General features: G+C 39.0%; 1 protein-coding gene across 2 annotated transcripts in view; it reads left to right on the forward strand.

The window, feature by feature from the left end:
• The first annotated feature begins 8,891 nt into the window (after positions 1-8,891).
• Positions 8,892-21,997, forward strand: part of emilin1a (elastin microfibril interfacer 1a) — a 35,818-nt gene continuing 22,712 nt past the window's right edge. For both annotated transcript variants that reach the window (XM_088325699.1, XM_088325700.1), the window contains exon 1: positions 8,892-9,207. In XM_088325699.1, coding sequence (XP_088181825.1) covers positions 9,095-9,207 — 113 coding nt within the window. In that variant the 5' untranslated portion in view covers positions 8,892-9,094. The remainder of the gene's footprint in view (positions 9,208-21,997) is intronic.

The following is a 21,997-nucleotide window of genomic DNA, read 5'->3' on the forward strand; positions in this document are numbered from 1 at the left end:
GATGCACAGAAATTTCCTGCTGTGTTATAGTGTTTTATTTGCCTGTTGTTTCCCTTTTATTGCTTGTAAATTTATTGTTTTGGGTGAGAGCCAGTCATCTCTTTTGCAGGGAGCTTGCTACCTGCTCAGCAAAGGTTCCCTGCAATGTGCTGGGACCTATGGAGTGTTCACATTCAATAATTCAGGTCCTAGAAGAAACATTATTGTGTTATAAGAAGCAGGCTATAAAGACATCATGACCGCAAAGGTCCGTTTTCCATACGTTTTGCTGACCTCCGGGATAATTAAATGCGTTTATGATGTCATATCTTCAGCGATAAAGCCACTATGACTTACGATTACTCAAAGGGCCTGCAAAGTTAACATTTCCACCAACAAGTGGTTTCTATAGTTGACATTTTATAGGATTTCCGTTGTAAAGGGTCCCAGTCTTCATTAGGGTAACATTTGCGGTGCGGTACAGATAAAATTGCTGCCGTCTGTTGATTGCTTTTTCGAGAACGGTAAAACCCATGTTACAGTCACTAAATATAAAATTAAAGAAGCAGGATCACAACCTTACGCAAAACAATTACAATTGACTAGAAAAATAATCAGCAAGATAAAAATAAAAATAAAGCCATTTATGGTAAGGAATGTTATTCTAAGCTGGCCCTTTAAGTTGACGTTCTTATGGCATTTTGCAACAAAAGATGAACAGTGAGGATTTGATGTAATTATAATAGCAAACAAAAAATATCTGTATGACAGATATAAATCCAGTGACAAGATAAGGATTTCCCATAACAGAATATTTGGAACTTGGGTTGCGGGTTCACAAAGAGTTTTGATGTATTGATAGTAACTGTCCCTTTTCAGAATGCATAGCTCTGAGTTTGCAAATTAAAAAGATCTCATTTCACAGTTTGACCGCCGTCGGACCTTTTTTTCCCTTTCTTGATAATTTCAAAAGTCAAGATACGTTTCACAAGAAGTGGCTCCTTCTGTGTGTGTTAAGTCTGGGAAAACATAATCGGAGCTCTGGGTTTGTTTAACACGACTGCAACCAGACATACATTCTACTAAGGCTAATGAATGTAGGTCGACTCCTTACTATGTACAGCTTCAGAAGAACTGACCTGAAAGTTCGACGGAACCTTGTCTTAAATACTCTCCAAAGATACCCCCCACAAGCCTCCCGTCTTTTTTTGGACAAAAGCGCAGCGGCTTCCACATTTTCAAAGTTCCTCTGAAGTGCGAAATAACAACTGGGAGGTGTCCCATAATAGTTAACGCAAACAAAACAGCCTGACCCGTACAAATGTGAAACGCGGGCCAGGCCTCGGAAGAATGTCAACTTAACAGATGCGAGGCATCGAAATAACGCATCGGTCAAATGCGACAAAGGGTTCAGATAAAGCGGACAGAGGAAACAGTGAGAGGATATAAAAAAAAGAATGGAGGGGATAAATAGGAACAATGGTCCTAAGATAAAATACAAAAACCAAGACACTGAAGAAAGATACAGGTCCATAAAAAGAAAAACTGTCAACAACAAATATGATTAAATGCAGAGACAGGATGACGAATTGCTGTTCTTGTTTTGTTTGGTATTGTACACAGATACGGCTGCCCCCTCCCACAGGAATGTTAATCTTCCCAAGGGGCTTTGGTCAAGAGTCCAAAAACGCAGCTCATGAATGCTAGGTCGTCCGCATTTGGGTCGGTAAACACCCTCACCGAGACCGCTAGCCAGCCACATTTTGAGATTTGCGACTTTTTACGAGCCGCTGCGGGTATACTTACAACCTCCAAGTGATATCTCGTAGTTATTTAGAAATGATGTAACTCAGCGTCATTGGCTATTATATCAGGTTTTGGAAAATTCTCAAATAAGAGCAGGATGGAGGATCAATGCCGCCATGGCATCCAATTTTAGTTACATCCAGGCTTCACCTATTCAATTGAAAAGCGGTGTAATTGTTGTGCTGTCATGAATAAAATCTGTGAGGATGAGGAGTTCCATTGTCAAATAGTTGGCAGTGAAAAGTCCCTAGGTATTACTACATATTATATGACAATTACATTTTCATTTACTTCTTATCCCTCCTGTCTGATAATTTGTCTCGCCTGTCTGTGCACTTGCAGTCTTTTCCTCTGTCTGATCTGTCAGCTTCCGGAATTTTACCCACGTCTTCACCTCTTCATATTGTATGCAGTATTTTGTCTCTTGGTTTTTGCCCGGTCTTGTTATTTTGCCTTAGCCCTTTAAACATGTCGGACTTTTTGTTGTTTTGTCTGCCCTCATTCATTTTCTTTTAAGCTCAAAACCACTTCCACCAGTACCCAAAACCACAGAAGTTAATATGAACTTTTTTTACTGCTGACTGCATTGAGTGCAAAGACACAGAGCGTACGCATTGATTGAGGAAAAAAGTATTTTCAATCGTGCTTCTAAGAATGACACAGTGGGCAGAAGCAGAATTTACAAGACTATAAATTGTATTTTAACATCCTTGACTGCCTAGATAACAATTTATAAGGCCTAAAAAGAGTAATAGACATTTATAATATGCAAAAGGATTCCTGACTGAGTACAATTCGAATGCACTGGTGCACAATTTCACTTCTAATTACTGAAAATAGTCTCAAAATCATTCTCTAATCCAGACAGTTCATATTTCTCTGCGTAACTGAATGTTAGGGATGCACGGTTAGGAGAAATCTAATCGATATTGCGATGGGACTTAGTGTGATTGTGTAATCGCAAGACACTGTAGTTTTAAATGTAAATGAAAAACAACATTTAGTCTTTTAACTGTTGGGACCAATCTAGAAAAAAATACATTTGAAGTTGGATAAAATATAATTTAAGGGGATTTTTCTAGGTTTTTAACCACACAGTGCCAGGTCATTTTGTCCCGAGAACAACAGGAGGGCTAAGTACTCACAAAAAAAAAAAACACCATTGAAATTGCAATACTGGTCTAAAAATTGCCCGTGTATTTTCCCAAAATTCCAAAGGGTTTGACGCTGCTCATCAGTAAGTATTAGATGGCTGAAGTGGTTTTGATCAGATCCTTTTCCACACATACAAGAAGCACCCCATTTCCTTTTTAACAACGAAAGAGTGTGTCGAGGCAACCCGATGTAACGATTAAGCGTACTGAAGCACTGTGGTGAGACTCGCAAGGCATGGACAAATGGTCAACAGAGCTTCAATAGAGCTTTTTTCTTTAAAAAAAAGATGACACAGTCCCATTGTCATTGTCTGTCCAGAGAGGGATGACATTTCATACAAGTCCGCAGGAACGCGATCGCCATGCTGACAGAGTGTAGTCACATCACTGGAAACCTCGGGTGCTGAAAAGTTCAGTGTTCTTGCAATAAAATGTTATTATACAAGAAAAGTGCCCTTGTGTTTATGGAAAGCATTGTTTGTTTAGATAATGGCGGTATCACAAATGCCCAAAAAAAGGACTGAAATGAAACTTCTGCTTGAAATCCATCCTTTCACAAAATGCTGTTTTGCTGGAAATGAGAAATATTTTTAAGAAACCTAGCAATGTTTAACTGTTGTTTACTAAACAATGTTAAGATAGAAACATACTTTTTTACTCATAAAAGATATGTCCTTTGCCTATATAGCTAAAAAACAACATTTTTTTAGGCCTTCAAAAATGAGTCAAAATGGCAAAAACTGTCTGGCACCGGCTAGCCCGATTTGAGAGAAACGTCTGGCAGTGAAAAGTTAATTTAGATTGTAGACGAGTTTTTTTAATAAATGGCATATTTCAGCTGTCATTTTGACGTATTAGCAAAGAACAGTCTATAAGTTTTCTTGATGAACATTCAATTTACACAATTCAAAGGTTTAGTAGATGGCGGGTGTAGTTCTGCTTTACATCAGGCATACTCTGTATTACACGTTTGTGTTAAAGACCTCGTCCTCCTTCTCGCTGGGCCTGGCTTGGCTCTCAACTGGGAGTCGCTGAGTCTGTGACAGAGCAGCTGATTTTATTAGCAAGCGGACAGGAGGACTGCCGAACTATCCGTTCCTCCTCAACGCCTGAGGATGCCATGCAATGACTCTACGCAGAAAAAAAGGAAAACTTAAGAAGGGAGTAATCAACTGCTGACGAAGATCCTCACCAAAGTTGCTCAACTGAAACATTTGGCTCATTTGATGGGGGCAGCTAAGTGGGTTGTTTGGAAACTGGCGTATGGTTTCAATTGGAACTTCTACTTTAGAGAAACGGACAACGGTATGAAGGTTCCAACTCTCTCACGGTTTGAGCAAGGACGAAAGCATCGATCACACTCAGAAAACAGCCGCTGCCTTATCCGCCAGATAAGGAGGTGCAACTACGTGCTTGCATGCGGGTCATCCTCCTATTTTTGGACTTCAATACGTTCCAAACGGCAGCCAAAGTTTTACGATTCAGTTGTTTTAAAAACCAAACTTACCAACACTTACAAAATAATTGCAGAGCGTTACAAATAAACTGGTGAGGTTGTTTGATTTTTAAAAAATAAATCTCTATTTTACACTAAAGCAGTTTTTTCACATGTACAGACTAACTGGTCAAATTGTCAAACAGACTGTTATGTAGCAAAGCATCACCACAGTACTTTTATGACATTATCTTTATTGAACCCGTATCAATTTATCATAGGAAGCAATTACACCACTCATATTTTATACCCTCAGAGGGACACAACAGCTTCCTACAGGAATAAACGTAGCTGTTTTATTGCAATTATTAGTTGTAAAACTACTTTTACAAGTTGTTTGCAGTGTATAATGTGCTGTTACGAACATTGTTTTAATCACTTTGAAAATAAAAAAAATAATAGAGAGACTACTTATGAAATAATAAAATGTATTGCACAGCCCTGCTCATTTTTCATTTTATTACTCACTGTAGAATGGTAGAAGGTAGTTGCAGTTTAATCACTACACTGTATAGGAATCCCAATATTGATGTAGTAAAAAATAATCAGTATTTATTTATTAAAAAGCAGTGAATAAAAAAGACCCCCGTGGACTGAAAAATAAATGTGAACAGAAATACATTGCATTCCTTTGAAATAACATTTATAGTGGTTGATTGAAATGTGGTGGCCAAATATGCTAGTTAAAACCTGGGAATCTTAAAAAATTTCTAAATAAATCCCGATTGATGTACCGTATACCGTACATACATAAGGCACACCGAACTATAAGGCGCTACAGTGGGAACGTCAACAAAACAGTCAGATAGTTCAAACTTATTAACCCCTTAACATTCAGAAGCAAATATGTGTCTCAGACACGTACGGACACGGTGTCTGTACGATGTCACCAATCACTCAAATGCATCATTCCACATATCACTAAGAAGGTTAAAATCTTGGGATTTAAGAAATGTTAACAATTTCTTAGTTTCTATTTTCTTTTTCACTGGCAACTGTGTGGACAGCAAAGTAAGCATTTCATTGTGCAGGGAAACGTGGTTCTTTACTGGTCTCTTTGAATTTAATTTAAAAATAGACTTATCACATAAACATCAAGATCAGCCTGAAACGAGATCCTTGAAAAATTTAAAGCCGGGGTAGCTCACCAAAGTCATCTTGCAGCCGTCACGTTCGATAATAATACGCAATCATGGTCCTCTTATATTTGAGATTGTGGTAAATCCAGCCGAAAATGTTCACACTCCAAAACACGCAATAACGCTGACAAATTAAAAAAAAAAAGTCTGCCAAGAAGCATCTGCATCGATGGACGTTGCTTGTTTCTAGCTGTCTGTTTCGCCCCATAGTTCTTGTTAACAAATACAGACTACAGTAGTAAAAAAAAAAATTTCCAGGCCGTAGAGCAACCAAACGTGTGATTCACATGTTTTTCAGCCAATCACAGGCTTTGTTTTACCCCACTTTGGCCTATGCAAGCCTGTTAACTCCGAATAACTTTAGCCAATAGTGACCGATTCAAATAATGATTGACACATTGGATAGGAAATGAAACGTCGGTATATATATATATCCCAGCATACACCGCAGACTACTTCGCCTACGGGGGAAAATCTAGTCGGCGGCTGCTTGCCTTGGTTGCGACTGAATATTGATCCATATATAAGGCTAACTGTATTATAAGGTGCATGGTCAGCTTTTGAAAAAATAAAGGCTTTTAGGTGCACCTTATAGTCGTGAAAATACGGTAATTAAATGTAATGTGAGGACTTATGTTTTTAAAACTGAACGAATATTGAAAATGAAAGTACACAGAAATTTATTACATTTACTTTGACATGACATTAATCTTATATTGGTTAGCTGGTGGTTTCCTATGTTATATTATGCTAGCTAAGACTTGGCAGTGTTGATAAGCTAAATACATCATTAATGATGTGTCAAAATGTACTAAGTAAGTTATTGTTTTTACAATTGAATAAAGATCTTAGATGCACACGGACAGAAAAATTAAGGTACACACAAGTACATTTTGTACATTAGAAATACTAATTATGATGGTTAATATACCATCAGCGGCCATTTTATGCTAATTTAGATCTAACAGTCTTTAAAAAAAATCTTAATATAGTATATAGTTGGTGGGGGTGTGTGAGTGTGTGAAAAACATCCGATTTCTACTTTAGCATTTGATGTGGAAGAGAAAAAAATATTCCGACTCACCGACTTTAAAGATCATTTTACAAGTGGCGAAACTAGCATTAACGCATATCAGGTGACTGTGAGATGGCGACCATTTTATGCTAGTTTAGACCTAACGGTCCTAAAAATATCTAAATAGACCATTCTTAATTTGACTTTGTTTTTGACACGCTAAGACACAAAATTCAGACTCACATACTATCAGGATATTTTACAAAAAGTGTTGATGCTCGCTATAATGGGAGGGCGGATCACGTGACCAGGAGATAGCAAGCGGACATTTTAGGCTAGTTTGTACCTGGCCGTCTTAAAAGAATATCTATCTTGTTTTACGCGAGTGTTTGTGACATACATGTGTTGTTTGTCTTTTGATTTTAATTGAAATAATTAAAATTCCAACTCACCTACTTTCAGGAACATTTTACAACAGGTTATGATGCTAACATAGAAAAAAAGGGGATCGGGTGACCGCAAGAAAGAGTTAGCTTAGACCACATATGTCAGAGTCAAGGCCCGCAGGCCACATTAGGCCCGCGAGAGGGTTTTACCTGGCCCGCGTGACGATATCAATATATTATTAGATCCGGCCCGCAGGCCGCTGCAAGCCAGCAGCCCGCAGTACGCATGAATACTACATTTCCCACAATGCAACGGGGACGCGCCGAGCGGGAGCAAAGCGGGAGGCGGTTTGATTTATTCAGCAGTCGATCAGCAGCAGTCATTAGCATAACAGCAAAAATTAGCCCAATATACCCATCAACAATGGCTAAACGGAAGGTGGACACTGAAAACCGGGGCTTTCAAACAAGGTGGGAGTTGGAGTACATGTTCACGGAGGTAGCTGGAAAAGTATCAGCGTCAGCCTCAAACAAGTAATGTAAAGTTGTAGTAATACAGTACTGTATATAAATGTATGTAAATACAGTAATAATACAGTAATGTTTCCTGTGCAATTACACATTTGAAGTTTTTACTCCGTTCAAGTTTAAAAGTTAAATATGCACATAAAGAAGGTCTTGTTTTTTGTTGTTCCCCTCGGGAATTTTAAAGCTTTATTGTCTATGTTGACTATGTTGTTTTTGTTTGCCGACTCTGTCCTGGGAGTGTTTGTTTTTCGGCTTTTCATGGAAAATAGATCTTGATGTGGACAACAGTCTTTTGATAAAATTGTCTCCTATTTAGCAGAGAAAATGACTTTTGATTGTTATTATTTGTTAATCAGTAATTCCTTTTTTTCACACTAACCCAGAGAAAGCCCAGAAAGGAAAGTCAATGTACATTTGAGCAGGACAGATGAGGTCCAGTGTGTTGATTGCTATTGGTTTTAAGTAACAAGAGATTTTTGCACTTTATTTTATTGTATTTCGAGGCAATATTTCTTTTTAATAATTTCAGATGATTGAATGATAGAAAATGGTTATGAGTTGTTGTTATGAGATATGTTATGAGTTTTTTATATAAAGGACATTTGTATTTTGTGCCTGCTGAAATTAAAAATGACTGACAGAGTCATAAGAAAATATTGCTTTATTTATACAATCATATTGTAATATATTTGTTGTGTTTTCAGTAGGTTAAATCTTGGTTTCAGTAAAGATTGGACAGTCCGGCCCTCGGCTTGTAGCCAAATGTTTTATTTGGCCCTCCGTCCATTTGACTTTGACACCCCTGGCTTAGACCCAGCATTCTTAAAAATATCGAATGAAGCACATTTCTGTGTGATATGAATTAATTATGATTATGTCGAAGGATTTATTTAAAAATCAGACTCACGGACTATCAGGAAGATTTTACATCATGTGGTGGCGCTAACGATAGCAAGCGGATCACGTTACCCCGAGATGGGGAGAGGACATGTTATGCTAATTTTGACCTGGCGATCTTAAAAAATATTTTTTAAAATCCTGTTCGTTTATGACATAAATTCATAGGTATTCTTTAAAAATAAGACTCACTGACTTTCAGACACATTTTACTACAGGTGGTCATGCCAACATAGCATGAACGGGGACCACGTGACTACGAGAGTGAAGTCGAGAAGTTTTAGAAAAATGTCAGAATAACTCCTTTTTTGTTGATTGTAATAAACAATTTTCTGTTGCTGTCACTTGAAATAATAAAATTCACACTCACTCAATTAATCCAAAGAACATTTTACAACAGGTGAGTGATGCTAACTATAGCAGGAAAGTGAGTCACGTGACCACGAGGGGGTGGGGGAGAGAGAGGGAGAGAGAGAAAATGACGTTAGGAAAGTTTCCCCCAGTCTTCGTCACATTTCTCCTCCACTTCATCTCTTTAGCAACAGTCAAAGTAAAAAAAATGCACTTAACCGCCTTCAGGGGAACTTTTCATTCCTCGACACCATTTTTACACGGCTGTCGATAACCAGAGAGAACATTTTCTTTTGCTTTTTTGTCTTTTGGGGGATTCAAGTTAGCGACATCCAGGCTTAAGGATGGAGACGTTATTTTACCTGCTCGCCCTCGCCTTGGCACGACTGTCTTGGGGTCTCGGATACGCGGAGCCTACCGGGGTCCACTCTGGCCAGAGAGCGGCCAGCAGACACAGGTACAAAATAACACATACTGTACTCTTATGCGGAATACGATATAACATTCAATCGTGATGAATATTCCTCATAATTTGACCGTCACTTAAAATTATATGTGTTTGTTAGAGTGCTCGACAAAAGCACTCGTTTTAAGTAAAAGTGTCACAAAATGTTCTATTCCATGCTACTAGTTCTAATTTAATCACGAATTTACTTAAACAATGTGATAGATTAATTTCTTAAATTCAACATGAATCCAAACGGCAACAGGTGCATCATCCCTCCTACGTCAAATTTATCTTAACTTAAAGGTGCAGTGCCAGTGTTGGTTTGAATATTGGGCAAAAATACATGAACTTACATACCAATGTGATTTTTTTCACATATTCATAGGTTGGCAAATTTGTATTTCTTTTGAATAGCAGAATCTACACCTCAAAGTCGCCGCCATGTTTGTCTGGCATCTTGCTGCTACACTATCCTCATTTGACACTGTTTTGCGTTCGCATTAGACAATACAGCGGCATCTAGTGGTTGAATATTACCATTAACTTAACCTAACTCCCAGTTTAAGGTACAACATCTATCACCATACAAGACCATTTAAGACTGGGGTCTTAAACTCACTTTACCTGGGGTCCACAGGAGCTAGGATGGGCTAAATAAGGATTTCCACAAAAAAAAGTTTGGATCAAAACATTCCGCTATTTATAAATATCATTTTTTAAATTCTCTCACAAAATAAGATCTAAAAAAGAAAACATTATGAATTCATAAGAAAATAAAAAAAATCAGGAATAAATAAATACATAATCAGCTAGGGCTGGACATAGAGAGACAGTGTGTATTATTCAGTTTCTCCTTGTGGTTAAAATTTTAATTCACTAAAAAAAAAGAATATTGATTCAAATAATAAGCAAAAATACAAGAACTACATTATGCCTAGTTTATAAATACTCAATGTATCTTACATAACCAGAGCCTCATCTAAAGGGAGGTGACATAATTTGCTGTCTTCTTGCTGCTACGGGTACCCAAAAACCAAAAACCTGGCTAAAGGCTGATCAGAAGAAAAAAACCTGTTCTATGGTCACTTTGATTAATATTGTTTTCATTCTTACTTGTGATTTTTAGCATTTGTTTTTGGTTGGACAACAGAAGACTACAACATATAGTGGTCAAATGATACACACTGTCTCTTAACTTTCTTATAAAGGTGGGGTCCTCAAACTATCATTCAGGGGGCTGCAAAAGGTCCCCTAGCAGTGAGTTTGAGACCCCTGGTTTAAAAGAGACAAATGTTGTGACAAAGTTCTTTATTTTGTGTAGTTCACATGATAAAAATGATACATTATTGATTTAATACAAATCAACTAAAATATTGCAAGGTGTTTTAATAATGTTACTGATTATGGTGAAAACTCAGCTATCCCATCCAAAATATTGAAATATTCTGAATAGGTTCATTTTTTTTTAATTTGATTGATCTGGCTTATATGATTGATATTGTTTATATGATTCATAGAATTAAGCATTCCAAATTATTTTGGGGATATGTCTCCTATAAGTCCTTGGCTTCAACTTGTCATCCCATTTTTCTTCTCAGGTAAATTATGTATTCTGTGATGTGATGTTTGTTGCAACATGATTGGAAAAAAAAAAGATAAATGAGAAAATACAAAATACTAGTAGGCTGTAAGCCATATTACGATTCTGGAGGTTGTCGTGATTACTGATGTGACTCAGCTGTGCCCGCTCATTTAGCGCAAACTGCCGCGGGTTCTGATTGGCTCCCGATCAGTATTTGTACCCAGTCCTGTCTGTACCCTGTTGTCAGTCCGTCTGAGAATGTCCGTGTATACAAGGCTAGCCTTTTTTTGACCCTGACTCTCGCCTGTCCTGTTTTTGCTCCCGTTTGTCTCCGGCTACGACCTGTTTGGATCCTGACCACGTCTGCTCCCCCGTCCCGGCTTACAACCCCTTTTTGTTCCATCTACGTCTACTCTCTGTTCTGGCTTACGACTCGTTTCCGACCCCGACCACGTCTTGCTCTCCCAGTCCCGGCTACCGACCAGTTTTCCGCCCCTGACACCGCCATCGCTCGCAACGGAAGATCCATTTCCGTATCACAATCCGAGTACGAGAGCGACTTGCTTCCCGTGCCCAGCAAACACCGGATCGTGGGCGCCGCCCTTCCTCTCTCTTTCAATAAAACTTGTGGTAAACGTCACACAAGTGGGTCCTTTTTCCATCTGGTCCTGACAGAGGTTTAGTGATTTTCTACTCTCTTTTACATAGTTATGAAGGTAGTTGTTGCTTAACATGATAATTAATTACTTGTCAACTCATTAGTCGTTGCACTTCTACTCTTATGAAATCAATAATAACTCAGAAACACTAACCTAACAGATTTTAAAGCGTTCGTATTAAAGATTTTGCGGCATCAATCAATGCCAGGATTATATCAAAAGACTCCTGACTACCAGTTTGTGTCACCTTTGAATTCTGACCATTTCAGGTTTGGAAAGTATTAGCAATATTAATAACAATCACAAGAATTCATTATATAATTTTTCAATCTACTTTTGGTTATGCAATTGAAAATTTTGAGTGTTTTGATTGTTTGATTATTATTTGTTGATTTATTAAACATATCATCTTTTGAGTATCAATTTTGAAGCCTAGAAATTGTCCTTCTGCAGTTATTAAAGAGATTGGCAAATGAAGGTTCAATAAGTTCATGAATGCAATGAATTTATAGTCTTCAAACCATCCGGTTGACTCTTGCAGAAAGAAACATGGCATTTATCTGTAATTTAGGGGAAGTATTAAACCGTCCATCAATCCATCCCCCATGAATGCTGCCTATCCTGTTGAGGATTCTCTGCAAGCTGGTGTCTAACCTTGGTGACTTTCAGGTGAAAGGCAAGACAGACGACTACTTCACTCATCTGCAGAGCTGACAAATAGAATTTTATAGACTGTGGCTTATCCTGTTCCTGAGCACAAGGATTTGGAGAATAGAATTTACTTGACCATCTTTTTTTGAGTGACGATAAAGAGTGGCACAAACCAACCACCCACCCCCCCCCCCCACACACACACACACAAATTAAACTTGGAAGTTAAAACATAGTAACACTGCCTCCATAGAAAAACTAACAAAAAAAAAGTATTGATTCATTTTTACTAGTTACCCTTCTATTGCTCAAGAGAGTCACTGATGCTGTATAGGTGATTGCAGAGTAAATGGCTAGATGATAAACAGCAGTGATTCATGCAAGGCGGGGCACTGAAGTGAATGTATAGGGTTCCTGTATCTGGACTGAGTAAAATTGCTCAACTCGGGTTTATCTCTATAGTCTATCCATCTATTTATCTACCCTGGTCATATCCCTCGAGAGGGGTGACCGACAGCAAGACAAACACATACATAAAAACAAAGAAAATAAAAAAGGGGAAAAAGTAACAAAAAACACACATTTTTTTTTTACCATGGCCAAACCAAATGCCCTAACACCCCAAAAAGTTAAGCACCTCGGCACCCAAGTTGGTTATGCTTTCGTCCCCCCGGATGAAACGGGACACAAGAAAGCGGCCGTGTCACTCGGGTCAGGGTGACACAACACACTCTTCTGTTGAACAGCAGGGCCCGACAGCTTTCACTGGTTTACCCCTGCCGCATCATACAGGTGCTCTGCCATCCCTTAGAACGCGTCCAAACATCCAACTATCCTTTCACAACATCTCTCCAGTCTCCACTCATTCCTATCACCAACAAGAGCTCTAATTTCCACAACATTTAGACCTTTTTTCCAGTGCACTCATAACACCATCCATCCACGTCAATCGCAGCCTTCCTCTAGGTCTCCTTCCATTTTCTTCTGGGACTCTCTATAGAACCAGTGTGAATTTCACTGCAATTATTCAAATGTGTGTGCCTTTCTGTAAATAAATGGCTTGATTACTCTTACTGAGGCATTCACAAAATTTCTACTGCTCCCCTAGTATATGCTTTTGTGTTTATATGACGATAAAACGTATACAAAATGACTGACAGTTTACGGAAAGACATATGCTATACAGCTGCGTTCATGCTTAGCATATGTTTGCATTTATGGCACGTGAAACGTGCGGGTGGCGTCTGGTGCTTGAGCTCCCTCAATATGTTATTCTATTGGTCTTTTTTTCGCCACATCACAGATCCCAGCTGCTGCTGTTTCAGCTCACTGAGTGATGCTACAAGGTCTGCGGGAGAATTTGCGATTGTGCGGGTTGTGTCGATTGCTTTCACAATCGTAAAAGGTGTATTTCAGCCTGTGACTTTGACACTAGGGTTACCGATGTATATGATGAAGAGTGTCTTTAGGGATAGGCAAGCAAACACCAGCACTGCGAAGATTGCAGTTGTGTCATGTTTTGACATTAGACTGATTTTTAGGGTAAGGTATAAGTGCTCTAAAATGATGTTTCCTTTTAAATATTTTGGTAAGTTAAAAAGTCTTTTATTTCTACCAAACAAATGTTCCAGAAGTCTTGGGCACATTTTGACATTGAATATCTCAGAAATTATTGAGGACATAAAAACACATCTGGTAAATTCAAAAAGCTTGTAATCTCAAATGTTATTTGGAATGTTGAAAGATGTTCAACGTGAGCACCATTGGTCACGCGACACACATCAAGCCGAAAGTCGAATTTCTGACAAACGCGTGTCAGCATTGCATTGTCAATGGTTGCAACAGATTCTCTTCGTGTCTTCAGCTCATCCCTGTCTCTTGGAATAAGGGGCATATAGACCAATCCTTTCACAAATACCCTACAAAAATAAATTGCATGGTGCAAGATCTGGAAATGTGGGTGGGCAGAGTGGGCAGGACATGTACTCGTGATCATTCTGCCCAGACCGTCCAATCCACCTTTCTAGCAGTGTTGTGTTCAGAAACTGTCTAACTCTGAGGCTTCAGTGTGGCGGCTTGGATGACCTGAGATGACAAGCTTTCTGAATTTAACTGAAATCTTTATATATCCTTAAAAGTCTCTGCAATATTCAATGTCAAAATGTGCCCAAGCCATTTGGAAGAGCTTGTATTTTAATTTTGAAAACAGTATCGGATACTTGGCATAATTAAACAGTATAAGTTACAAAATAATGTTAACAGTTTTCTTTTGTTTTCTATTTTTACATTTATTTTATATCCATGTTTAAAAGAGGCTTGCGCGTCACTCATGTTGTCCTCGTACAAATGTACAGAGTTTGCTGCTAAATTCTCAAGACCAGAACAGGACCCACTTGTGTTGCGTTTGTCACAAGTTTCTTTGAAAGAAAGAGAAAGGGTTGCGCCCACGGTCAGGTGGTTGCTGGACGAGGGAATCAGGTCGCTCTGAACGCGGAAGTGGATCTTCCGTGACGAGCGACGGCGGAGTCGGGAACGGAAAAACCGGTCAGTAACCGGAACAGGAGAGCAAAAACGTGGTCGGGGACAAAAAGAGGTCGAAAGCCGGGATGGGAGAGTCGACGTGGTCAGGACCAAAAATGGGTCGAAGCCGGGGGACAGACAGGAGCAAGAACAAGTGGGAGTCAGGGTCTAAAAAAGGCTTGCCTAGGGTTAGCTGAGGTTCGTAGACGGACTGACAACAGGGGACAGATAAGGGGGGTTTAAATAGGGACAGAGAGCCAATCAGAGTCCAAGGCAGCTGGCGCCAAAGGAGCGGGCACAAGTGATGCATATCGGTAATCATGACATAAATGTTATTGCCCTGCTTTCATCATGATGCACTATTATTATAACTTAGGCCAATTTACGCACTATGTTGTAAATATTTTTGCCTATTTACTGACAGTCTTTTATCTTATTTTTCGCTTTAAAGTCTCTTTTATGTGTTTGCCTTATCTAATCTCATTGCAAACATTGTGTCACTGTGTTTTTCTCAATTACAATGAAGATAATTCAATTTAATGTAAATTTTGAAATTGTAAAAAAAAGTTGAGGCTGACCGTTTGAATAAAATTCAAATGGCGGTCGAAATATTTGGCTACTGTGTAAAATAGTTTCCCTTTATCCTCTTTGGTAAAAAAAAAAATGAAGGTGACTAAATCAGATCTAGAAAAAGAAAATCACATTTTTGCGGCTTTTGTTGAGTGCAATGAAACACAATAGGGAAATGGAGATGCCGGAGAGATGAGGGAAGCCGGGATAAACATTTATTCTGAGTGAGTCACAATACGGAAAAAGTCCGTTGTAGGACTTAGAGAAGACCCAAAGAACCTAGAAGAATGTCTGGGAAATATTAAGAAGAAGACAAGCAATCATATTATTGGAAAACTATTGAAATAAATGAAGGATTGAAAACACTTGACCGAAGAGAAGCCAGGAGAAAGAACGAGATACATCGTAGCCTCTCTTGGTGAATCCGGTTAGCTGTTAGGGATCCGAGTCACTTTGAACAAAATCCACCAAAATGAAGTGAAAGAATTTAACGGCGTGTGACCCTCTGACATGCGTTTGAACTCAAATCACGTGTTTTGACAGATGTGTCTACGCCGCCGTAAGTGCTAAACACGCTTTAAGCAAGTGAAGACGTCCAGCAGGCGTTTGACAAGACGTTTTCCCGTCAGTATGACTGTGATAAAGTGTGTGAGTGATATTGGAATACAGCTGGTTGAGGCCAGCTTGGAAACAAAAAGCCAAGCGCACCACTAAAGGCAGTTGTATCATCCCACGCAGTAATTATGCAAACATATATATGTAAAAATATGTATAAATTATTCTAGAGAATGTCAATTGAATCTGCAGTTGTGCCTCATAAATTGTCTTTTGACGCATCACATTTTCAATTTTGTATTGTATGTGTCAGTGTGCTGCTGTATGAATCCCAAGCTATTAATACTACTGTGTCATGAACCAGATCAGGATCAGGACCCAAACGCGTGACGTTACTCACACAAGCCTTTTTTTTTTTATATGGGAAATGGGGAGTAATGCACGTTAGGCAGCAGTCTCGCGTGAAATGAACGGAAGCCAGAGGCCGATGAGATCAATACCAATTGCCTGAGTTGATATCGGACAGATGGGACAGACAGGATAGATCGTAGACAGGATATCAAAAAAAAAGCAGGACAAAATAAACGGGAACAATAACGGGCAGGAAATACCAACAGGAACAGGACCGAATCGAAACCCACGTCTTGTGGGGCAGAAGTTCGTTGACGGATTGACAAACGAAAAATGGAGCACTGAGCTTAAATAGGCAGAAAGCCAATCTGTCAATGAGCCGCAGCTGGTGCCACACGGGCGGGGCCAATTGTGCGCCATGGCAACCGTGACACTACTGTGTAAAACTGTATGATTACACGTTTAAAAGGGTCAAGGACACCATACCAGCAGGCACTGCAATGTTACCAATTTCAGTTAACCCCGTTTTCCCTTTCTTGGCCAATCCTCATAAAGTATGCAATTGTAGCCTTTTTGTCAGTGGACAAATCTACTCAAATACGTGTGTAATAATAGTGGGAAAAGGATCCAATGTGGCCCCAACTATTGTAAATGAATTAGCCTTCAGTCGTTTCCTGGATTCAATGCGATTGGGGCCAAGTTGTTTCAATTGTTTTTACATATGTGCAAGACAGAAGTAAGACACTTGGACCATTGCATTCATGGAAAGTGGAAAATCAGATGATGTGATTTGGAATTCCTACAGAAGAAAAGTGTACCGCACAAACACGCAGTTTCCTACATCCGGGATATTTTGATGCCGCAAAGAATTGTGGACTTGTAGTACGGAGCAAAAAATACGTGCAAACTCCAGCTTATTCACTTAAAAAGTCTTGTTTATTGGTAGACTTCTTCGGAACACATCCACTTTATTTTCCATGGTCCAAATGCCACAATTGTATCCGTCCATTAATAGTGTAATTCCTTGCTTCTCGTAAGCTATTTACAAGCACAACTTGCAAACAGACAGGATGCAGCAATGAATGAATGACTGAATGAATGACTGAATGAATGAAAACTTTATTCGAACATCAAAATAGAAATAGAACAAAAACAATTACTCAACAACAAAATAATGTTACATAATATGTTTGAAGGGCAGCACGGTGGAGCGGTGGTTAGCGCGTGTGCGGCACAGTTCTGAGGTCATGGGTTCAAATCCAGCTACCAACCTTCCTGTGCTTGCGTGGGTTTCCTCCGAGCACTCCAGTTTCCTCCCACATTCCAAAAACATGCATTCCAGGTTAATTGGCCGGTCAAAATGAGCGAGCAAATTGTCTGTCCCTGTGTGCCCTGCAACTGGCTGGCAACCAGTTCAGGGTGTCCCCTGCCCACTGCTCGGAGATGGCTGGGATGGGCTCCAGCACCCCCGCGACCCTACTGAGGATAAGCGGTGCAGATAATGGATGGATGGAATATGTTTGAAAAGGGGTAGTAAGAAGCAAATGCTTATATTCCCTACCCCTTCATCTTCCCGACCAAATACACCAATGATATAACAACAATTGTAATGATATTAATAATAAGTTATGATATAAGAATAGCAACAATTACACAAAGTTAACTAGACGCACTATTCCCAAACTCCCGCACCACTCATACCCCATACCCTCCTCATCATGTATTCCGCCAGGAATGTTTTTTGTATTTAAATTTGAACAAGTGAATAGTTTGACACCGTTTGATCTCGTCTTGCAAACCGTTCCAAAGCTTGACTCCACACACAGACACACACAAAGTTTTCCTGGTGGTTCTCATATTTGGGATTATGAATTCACTACAGCCCCTTAAGTTATAATTTCCCTCTTTCCGAATGAATAATTTAGCAATGAAGCGCACTTTTAGAGTGAGAGCAAACAACCACGGTATTTTGTTGGTTATGTTGAGTGACAAGATTGAAATCATCCTTTATTTAATGTCAAACGTTAAATGTGGAAACAAGTCTTTATGTGGAATGACGTCACTCGTCAAGTTGTTTTTCTCTCTAGTCCGGGGTGTCCCTTGCCTAGTTGCACTATGATAAAACATCAGACCTGTCTTGGAGTCAAATCCAGTCTTCTTGAAGGTGAACTTCTGACCTTCTGCTTTCTAGCCGTGTAGGCAAACACATGCTTCACCAATATAATACTAATCATCGCCAGCATTTATGTTCAGGCTTTTTAGTTTTAGTGTGTTTTCCCATAAATGGTCATAAGTTAAAGTGCGGATAACAATGAAGCAAATGGCAGCAATCGCGGATGGTCTCTGTATATCTCGGTGACTGCCAGGCTAAACAATCAAAGAGGAGTTTACACAGTCATGCTGTCCTTACGTTTTGGAACGAGTCCAAACAGAACGCTTAAACCGCAGTCACTCGGGAAGAATGTGTGTTCTGCCATTATGTCGACCAGTATGCAATCGCTCAAGCATGCAAGGGTGCACTCAAGTGTATATGTCTGTGTGTCTAGGGCTATACCTTTACAACCACACGGGGGGGGGAAGCTTGACCCAGGGTCAGAGTTCAAACGCGGAGGCTCACCTCTTTACCGATGAGCTCATTGAAGTCGTTGTCGAAGCCTCCCCTTAAAGGCGAATGGAGGCTCTCGTAACAAAAGCGACCGCTTGGTTGTTTCTTTGTTTAAGTATTATGCCTCATTCCCGCATTTTTTTCCCACTTTGAGCACCCACTTGCCCTCTGGGTGTCTGTTTTTAAATTTCACTGCACATTCCATCTCTGACACTCAAAGTGATTTACTGCTAAAAAAAAGATATATTTTTCCTAAAATGTATCTGTACCGTCTATTCTAAGCGAGGCACTGGAGTCCTCTGTCTTTGCAAAAAGTCTAGCCACCATTGTTTGTTATTTTAGCGATTTTATACTGGTCAGTGGAGCACAGACCTCCCCTAAGACTAAAATGGCAACAAAAGGTTTAACAAATAGAAGTGTAGACTGCAATGTTTATTTTCATTTGGCGTTCAGAAGGTTACTTTATATTTAATCGACAATGACGAACAGAAGATTAATATACTTCGTGGTTATGGGAGGTGGATGGTTCCTTTGTATTAAACATAAATACCTTATTTTATTTGTGATTTAAGGCAAACCCTCACCAAGATTCTTCTTTACTTTGTTTCAATTCATACGTTCACACAGACAGCGCCTGACTTGTAAACAAATACAGTATTTGCATCCAGCACATGAACACAATTTGTGGGCAACCATTTCCTGTTGGGTTTAGGCACTCAAGGAAACAAGCAGATTACTTGCTGAATATGCCATTCATGGGCGGCAGACGCAACCACACCCTCTTTTCCCCCAAACCCTCGTGTTGTATTTCACCACATATGAATACCAAAATCATTACTGTTTAATTCTGTTTCCAATGCCCAAGTTTATATTTTATATTTATTTTGTTATTAGGTGTTGTAATCGTGGCTGGTCACCGTTTGGTACCTCGGCTTTTATTTGGGACTTAGCCATTTAAATTATCATCTCTGTCAATGTCTTTATAGTTACGCTTGTGAGCAACAATTTTTGACTAGCCATAGCCTACAGCCAAGTGGTTAACATAAGTGGCTGGAGATGGAAAGGGAGGACAAAGAGATGGAAGTGGATTATATTTACCTGGCAAAAGAGAAGGCAGGAATTTAGACAATGAATGAATGAAAACATTATTCGAACATTAAAATAAAAAAGAGAACAAAAACATTTACTCAACAACAAAATAATGTTACATAATATGTTTGAAAAGGGGTAGTAAGAAACAAATTGGTTATATTCCCTACCCCTTCATCTTCCCTCTTAAATACACCAATGATATAACAACAATATAAATAATATTAATAATAAAAGTTATGATGTAACAAGAGCAACAATAACCCAAAGTTAACCATAGTTCTAGACGCACTATTCCCAATCTCTCGTATCACCCATTTTCTTCATCTCTGTATTCCGCCAGTAATGTTTTTTCGTATTTAAATTTGAAAAAGGGAATAGTAGGACATTGTTTGATCTTGTCTTGTAAATTGTTCGAAAGTTTGACTCCACACACAGACACACACATACTTTTCCTGGTGGTTCTCACCTTTGGGATTATGAATTTACTACAGCCCCTTAAATTATAATTTCCCTCTTTCCGAATGAATAATTTATGGATGTTTTCTGGCACTATGTTTATGTTGACCTTAAATAGCAGTTGTGCAGTGAAAAATTTTACTAAATCATCCAATTTTAATAATTTGGACTTCTAAATCTTGATTTACTTTGCGATTACCAAAGAATATTACTTTCGTTTTATTTAAATTTAAAGATAATTTATTTATATCCATCCATTATTTTAGGTTAATTAATTCACAATTAATACAGGTTACCAAATCAATATAGTTATCATTTGAATAGAAAATGTTAGTGTCGTCTGCAAATATTACTATTTTCAATACTTTTGAGCCATAAAAATATCGTTTATATGTAAATTAAATAACTTTGGATCCAGGATAGCACCCTGTGGTACTCCGCAACAGATGTCCAAGTATTCAGATGACAACTCTCCCATTTTCACATATTGCCTCCTACCTGTCAAATAACTTTGAATCCATTGCAAAGCTACACCCCTGATGCCATATCTTTCCAGTTTTTTTAATAGTATATTATGATTAATGATATCAAATGCTTTTTTTAAGTCAATAAATACCACAACTGCGTATCTCTTTTTTTCTATGCTATGGGTGATTTCTTCTACTGCATCAATAATAGACATTGTTGCCGATCTGTTTGCTCTAAAACCATATTGACTTTCATTAATCAATTTATGTTTATCTATAAATTGTTTTAGTCTATTTTTGTAAAGTTTCTCTAATATTTTAGAGAACTAAGGAAGCAGAGATACAATACATAATTTATTACCCTTATTGAGCACAGGTTGAAGTGCAGCTGTGAGAAATGCCACAAAATTAAGAGGGCTGACTGTAAATGTGAATTGTGGTCAGGTCGTGATATTTTAATCTAGTAACACGGCCCCGGACGCCCTCCATTCTTCACTGCTGGAACTAATGCCAAGATTATTTCTTTACTTTCATCAGCCCAATTTCTTTCCAGCTTTTTGCATGAACGTTGCTTTGCTGGATTAGTGTATGGAATGTTTGACCTCACTGTTCTCAGAGTGAGAATAAGGCCAAAGGTGTCCGTAAACAAGTTGACTGTGCTCTCTTTGCAGCAAAGAGCACTCACAAAGTCATGTCGGCACTTAGTCGTCATCGTTTTACAAATATAAATGCTCCTCTTGTGGATTCTGAGGTACTAAAGCGCCTTGATGGAAAGACCTCGAGGGAAAAAATGTCAGAAAAGCTCTCTAGGCACTCCAAAGATGGAGACATTTGTATCACTGTAAACATATAGACATCTGCCTGTGGACTTTATAAAAGCCAGTGTCTGTTCTCCATCAAGCTGGGATAACGGCACAAACTTGATGGTTATCTTTTCGTAATACGGGATAACTTCTCCCTGGAGGCAGCTCACTAGGACCAGAACACAGAAAAGGACTTGGAATGCATTGCCACTACCTTCTTCAAATACTCAATTTTGTCCGCCTGTGTTCCATTTCACCCCCTCTCAAAAGTACATCCAAAACACACAACGTGAAACCAACCGCGATAACAGTTCAGCGGCAGCTGTGTTTATGGTGGCTGACCGTGCGGATGGTTCCCGAAGCGAGATGGCAAAACGCCGTAGCCAGACTAGCATCACTTTTCAAACGCAATGCAATAGGAATAGTTATAGCAATTGCCAACCAAGTAGGTTTATTGCAGTGATGAGCGTTAAAGTTTTCAACACTTG

This window comes from Urocampus carinirostris, chromosome 20 (genome assembly GCF_059441175.1).
Source record: "Urocampus carinirostris isolate Australia breed hairy pipefish chromosome 20, RoL_Ucar_1.0, whole genome shotgun sequence".
NCBI classification, from domain to species: Eukaryota; Metazoa; Chordata; class Actinopteri; order Syngnathiformes; family Syngnathidae; genus Urocampus; species Urocampus carinirostris.